At 47.2% G+C, this 5651-nt stretch overlaps 1 protein-coding gene across 2 annotated transcripts; it reads left to right on the forward strand.

Moving 5' to 3' along the window:
* The first annotated feature begins 1925 nt into the window (after window positions 1-1925).
* Window positions 1926-5258, forward strand: LOC119365788 (sugar transport protein MST1-like). Of its 2 annotated transcripts, none has more exons than XM_037631431.1 (5): window positions 1926-2164; window positions 2297-2489; window positions 3356-3676; window positions 3963-4604; window positions 4718-5258. In XM_037631431.1, exons 3-5 carry the CDS (start codon window positions 3413-3415, stop codon window positions 5012-5014), a joined length of 1203 nt encoding a protein of 400 aa, XP_037487328.1. In that variant the 5' UTR covers window positions 1926-2164; window positions 2297-2489; window positions 3356-3412; the 3' UTR covers window positions 5015-5258. The 2 variants fall into 2 exon arrangements, with proteins under 2 accessions (XP_037487328.1, XP_037487327.1); XM_037631430.1 differs by having other exon boundaries at window positions 1927-2164; window positions 3352-3676.
* Window positions 5259-5651: the final 393 nt, after the last annotated feature.

The following is a 5651-nucleotide window of genomic DNA, read 5'->3' on the forward strand; positions in this document are numbered from 1 at the left end:
TGGTAACGATTTGTGATCCATTCCCGTAGCATGTTCCTGGTTGTTCTGCGCATAGGAACATTTTAATTTGCAGTCGACGCACCCTACCGTAGAACCCAACAGGGTGTGGCCTCACGGCGAGCCCTTCGTCGGCGCCGGTCCAGCCCAGCGACCTTGGACCTCCATCGGTGCATCCTCCAACGTCCATGGTTTGCCGACGTCTCTACCTGCGCAGCTCCAGTCCCAACGATTCGTAGCTACATCCTTTCTAGCTTCATCGCCTCGCCAGCATCCTGGCCGCTCTAGCCTCGACGGCTCGGAGTTGTGTCCTCTCTAGATCCTTGGTCGTCGGTATCACCGGTCGCCGACGCTTCCCCTGCGCCGGCTCTTTATGACTTTTTTTTGCGAGAAACTCTATGACTTGCCTCCTCCCCGACATGTCCTCCTACATGCCTTGCCTTGCGCCAGATCCAATGCTCGTGTGTATGGCGGCGCCCGGTACCACCTTCCAGCAGCAGATGTAGTCCCACCCTCTCCTGCGGTGGCGGTTCTGACCAACAATATTACTTCCTCTTCGTCGGTCGCGTTTCGGCGACTATCGGATTACTCATACTTAGGCCACCGGAAAATCGCTGCTTGGATTTGCCGATGCTTGTAGCGGCGACTCTCGCGGGTGTCATTTCCCTTTTTGATGGCGCTGTCATGGTCTTTATTTTGGCCCCTCTTTAAACTTAGGAGAAACCCTAGGCCCGGTTCTTCGGATCAGATGACGACAATGTCACATCATCATTCTCCTACATGAGGCGTCATCTTGCTCGCTCGCGTCGTTCCCGTGGATGACCCTGGTGATGTTGAGCGTGTTGTTGGTTTAGGTTGCCCCTCTTGTTTGGGGGCTTAGATGGTTTAGCTTTGTTGTATCATTTGTTTGGGCGAAACATCCCTTTTCTCTTTGCTTCGGGCATCATGTCCTTTTGCATTCGTGTTCGTGTCAAGCGTTGTATCCTTCGTACTCCTTTTTTCTTCTATCAGTAATGAAAAGACACGCTTTTTGTGTATACATGAAAAAAGTAACCAAATGGGTGGCTTTAGCTTGCATATAGATACACATATCTAATACTCCTATTTAGATGAGTCGGGCGTTTTGGTGACCGAGCTCCATAGAGCCCTTTATTTTTGAAAAATTCAAAATTCATATTTTTCGACTTCAAAAATTTCTGAAAAAGAATATGCAACTATACAAGGATGAAATGTATGTGCGTGTAAAAATTCAAGATGAAATACTTTGAAATGCGACCTATACAAAGAAGACAAATTTCTGGACTTTGAGGATGAATAGTATCATGTGTTAAAAAACCTCAGATTTGTCTTTTTTGCACAGCCTTCATTTCGACGTATTTTGTCCTAAAAATTTACACACATGTGTGTTATGCCTCCATGTATATCTGTATTTATTTTCAGATTTTTTTGAATTTTAAAAAATATGAATTTTCATGAATTTTGTGTTTTTTAAAAAAACTGGCCTCCATGAAGGCCGAGCTCCAAAAGGCATTTTCGTATTTAAATGGCAAATAATCATTGGTTGTACTAGGAATAGTTTGCATTTGTACAATAAAAGTATAATCAACGACCACGAAATACAATATCCATAGAATCCAGTCCACAGCCATGATTGACCCCTCCACGGCTCTGGCACGCCTCACGCCCATCGCGCATGCCAAGTGCCCAAGTCCCAAAGCCCCGCCCGGACGGACGGTCGCCATTGCCTGGACGTATCTCTCCCGCACCCGCAGGCCTTCACTGACTCCTCCTCCCACCGCTGCCACACGCACCCATGCAAACCCACACGTACCCCCGCTGCCAACAGAAGTCCGTTTCACAGGCGCCGTGGCTTCCAGCACGCACGCTAGCTTTCTGGGAAGCGCCCCCATCGAGATCTGCCCGTCCGCCCCCGGCCCACATCACGCCAGCAGTCAGCAGAGTACCCGATGCCCCCACTAGGGAGGAAAAACAACGCACTCCAACTCCAGTGACCAGCAGAGCCATTTGGTGCGAGCGAGATAACTACGCGCGGCTCCCCGGTCTCTCTCGCTGTCCACCTCCGACCCCCTCCCCTCCTCCGCCCATTCCCCTTGTTCTCGTGATCGCCTCCGGCCCCGAGGTCCGGCGAGAGGGACGCGCCGCGCAGGTGATTATTTCTTTCCTCCTTGTTCTGCACTACCTAAAGCGACGCGGCCGCGGCTCCTATACATATGTGTGCCTGCTCCGCTCCTGCTGATAGCTATCCTCTGCTTCGCTTTTGCCGGTCGCGGGCGTTCAGCTCGCGGGAGGTTCTTGCTGCGGAGCTCGTCCATTTGCGAGCAGATCGGGCGAGAAGCTCGCCGCCGGCGTGAGGGGCCGTCTTCCGCGTCCGTCCGTTGGTTGGGGTGGAGACAGTGACACAAGTGGGCTGGCTGCTTCGCCGCTGTTGCTTGTAGGTGGCGGTAGCCTCTGGAACACTCCCGCTGCAACAGGTGAGAAGAATATTTATTTTTTCTCTGCTCTCCTTTATCTTTTTCCTGGCTTGGTCCGTGATGTCATGATCTTGAATGCAAGCGCGTAGTACTAGTCTTTTTGCGGTTCCATATCCTGGCGGTCTTTATAACAATCTAGAAGGGGTTCGTGTCACAAATTATTTCTTCTCCACAGAAACTCGTAGTATTAAGAGAAAATTAAATCCTGAAATATGAGCCGGAATACTTAATATTATTACTGCGCACTGTACTTGATAATATATCGTGATCGTATACACGTTTTTCAGTTTCTGAAAACTAGTCTCTGACTCATGTCGAGCTGTGGGGGTAGGATAGACGGTCAATACACATTTTTCCCACACGTCGTTTTCGCCTCGCACGCCAATTGTTGAACGGAGAGATACGCACATGGACATGGTTACATCGCTTTCGCGAACGCAAGCTCGTCTCCAGATCGCTGGGGTGGTCGTACAACTAGAAGAAAGAGTTGTTTGGAGTCTGGACTGCTGGGGCCATGTGCTTGTGCTTGTGGTTCTTATCACTCCGCATCGGTGTCTAGGAGAGAAGCTCTGTGCTCATCGATGCACCCCGTCCACTAGTTTTTCCTTTCCTTTTCGGAACCAAAAACACCATAGTGGCATTTTATTAGGAATCATAGTACACTCTCTCTTTCATTGATACAAGACGTTTTGGCAGTTTAATTTAAACTGCCAAAATGCCTTATATTAATTTGAACTGCCAAAACGTCTTATATTAATGAACAGAGGCTGTACTAGTTTCTACTTTGTCAACTTAAATTAGTTAAATTGAAGGATTTATATCTATCATTTATCTGAACTTGTTTGCCTTCTTTTTTTTAAAGGCAGGCCCAACAGTTTATATATTTGGAAATACTACAAGTAGCCAAATCAGGCGTCGTCGGCATGCAGTCGTATTGGGCACCGCTCTTCCCTAACACTGCCGTGGAAAAGCAGGGGATGCATTCCTTGTACAGCGATTATGCACATATATTTGACTTGTCATCGGAGAATACAAGCCTGGGCAGCTACATCGCTCCTAAAGTGGGGCACCTGGCTGTCTTGTTGAAACGTTCTGCCCTCCTTACTGGAAGCGCATTTTTTACCATTGCCATCCGCTACAGAGCTCTGCTGGACAGATGGATACTGCAAAAATGCGCCGTCTCCCAGGTTAGTATTCTATTAATTCCCTCACAACGAGCTTCTTAACTCACATGCATCAAGATTTTAGTGTTCTATTAATTAGTACCTAACCACTCCTTTCAAAAGAAAAATTGAGAAGGGGGAAAGACCCATTGATGTAAAATCAACATTCTATTATTGCAAAGTTTCAAGATCCAAATATTTGTTTCCCTTCCTTCAAATGAACATTACATATTGCAATGTAGTTATATACTTATATATATATATTATGTTCATCCCACCTAAATCAGATTTCTACTCCTCAATGTGGCAGGGTGCACCTGTTCAATCAACCATGATGTTGCGATCCTGTTGGCAGTGTAGATCCCTGCCTTTGTTTGTTGGCATTGGTGTTCTAATGGCAAGGCTCTGTAGTTACATTACCATTCAGAGTCCTAACAATAATCGGCAAGTCATCCGCGGCATTGAAGCTAACCTTCAGGGCGATTCGATCATCGAGAAGAACGAGTTCTGCAATCAGCAATCCGTCCTTCCAAGTTTGCTTGGCAGCAAGCATGACTATGTCCGTTTGCTGCTTCATTTTATTTGTAGCACTGCCATTTTTAAGGCGTATACGGTGCCAAAGGTGACCAGCTTCAAGGAGAGGAGCATAGAAAGGAACTATGATTTCAGTGCACTTCGGAGCATCGTGGCAAGAAATGGACATTATCTGACTTTTATTGGAGCGTTGGTGACTCTGCAGATCTTTCTACAGATGAACAGAGTGAACACTACCACTTCACTGCTGCCAATGCTGATTCAAACAATAAGTTCCAGGAGCAAAGCTGCGGTTTTCAGCAAGATGGTGATAATATTGGTGAACTCGTGCAGCATTCTTGGATCCGCTTTCACGACAAAACACCACGGTCGTGCGGCAACGTTAACCGTCAGCATTGTTCTAATGGTATTTTGCCAGGTAACTATAACTAACCAAAAGGTCCAAACTCTTATGCTGGTCCAGTTAATAAATATCTCTCCGTTGCAAACTGCTGACATGAACCATTATTACTCTCATTTTTTTGTTGCAAGATGGCGATTCCATTGATCGTCGAGTTCCACATCGGGTTTGGCGGCGCAAGCCGAATGCCGAGAGGGTACACCGCTGCCATGTTCTTGCTCACCTGCGTCGTCTCCTGCGGCCTCAGTTGGTCATGGGGCTCTATGTTCTGGACCTTTCCCGGCAAGAAGGCCCACTCGGCAGGTCAGCTCTTAGGCATGGCTCTGAATTTGGCCCTATGCTACGCCCAGATGCAGTACTTCCTGATGATGCTGTGGCGGCTGAAGAACGCCATCCTAGCCTACTATGCCATGTGGATTTGGTCGTGATTAAATTAGGTTCTGCACATAAACCACGGCTAGACGATAGCGCCGTGGAGTAGTTCAGTGGGTCTGAATCTCATGCTATCCCTTTTTTTCTTGGACATATTTTTGTATAGTTTTTGTCTGTAAGTACCTTTCCGAATAGTTCTCCTGTAAGCTTGCAGGGGTCCTATCTGTAGTAGTAGGTCGCACTGTCTATATACCGTATGTAAATAGAAGCATAAGCGCGCTTCGCTGCTCTGGTCTTTGATGTGCCGATTTTATCTTCTCCTGTTGGATCGCTATTTTGCTAGCTAGTTTTCGATGTTCTGTTAATTTTTGTGGGCGTTTTCTTGTTGGGACAAGCACTACCATTTCCAAATTGTTATGACAGTTGGGGTCATATGACAGTTAAGCTCAAATGGTTGGGTTGAATGTAATAGGATCAGGAAAAGAAGTAGTAGATCGAATCGGGGAAGAAGAGCAGGGTTGAGGTAACGGGGAGAGATCACAGAATTTCTCACTCACTTGATCACTTAGCCAACACATCTGAGCTTATATCCTCGCACCAACTCACACTGCAATCGGGGCCCCACTCCTAAGTACCCACGCACACGTCAGCAGTAGAAACCCCTTCTCTGGTTGCCAGCTACGTACTTTGCTT

The sequence above is a fragment of the Triticum dicoccoides genome, chromosome 2B (assembly GCF_002162155.2).
Source record: "Triticum dicoccoides isolate Atlit2015 ecotype Zavitan chromosome 2B, WEW_v2.0, whole genome shotgun sequence".
NCBI lineage: Eukaryota > Viridiplantae > Streptophyta > Magnoliopsida > Poales > Poaceae > Triticum > Triticum dicoccoides.

What these genes read in the sequence shown, in the direction of transcription:
- LOC119365788 (XM_037631431.1), top strand. Translation starts at nt 3,413, where the DNA reads ATGCAGTCGTATTGGGCACCGCTCTTCCCTAACACTGCCGTGGAAAAG. An exon ending in AAAAATGCGCCGTCTCCCAG is followed by an intron (nt 3,677 to 3,962) that starts GTTAGTATTCTA and finishes TCAATGTGGCAG; the next exon opens with GGTGCACCTGTTCAATCAAC. An exon ending in TTCTAATGGTATTTTGCCAG is followed by an intron (nt 4,605 to 4,717) that starts GTAACTATAACT and finishes TTTTGTTGCAAG; the next exon opens with ATGGCGATTCCATTGATCGT.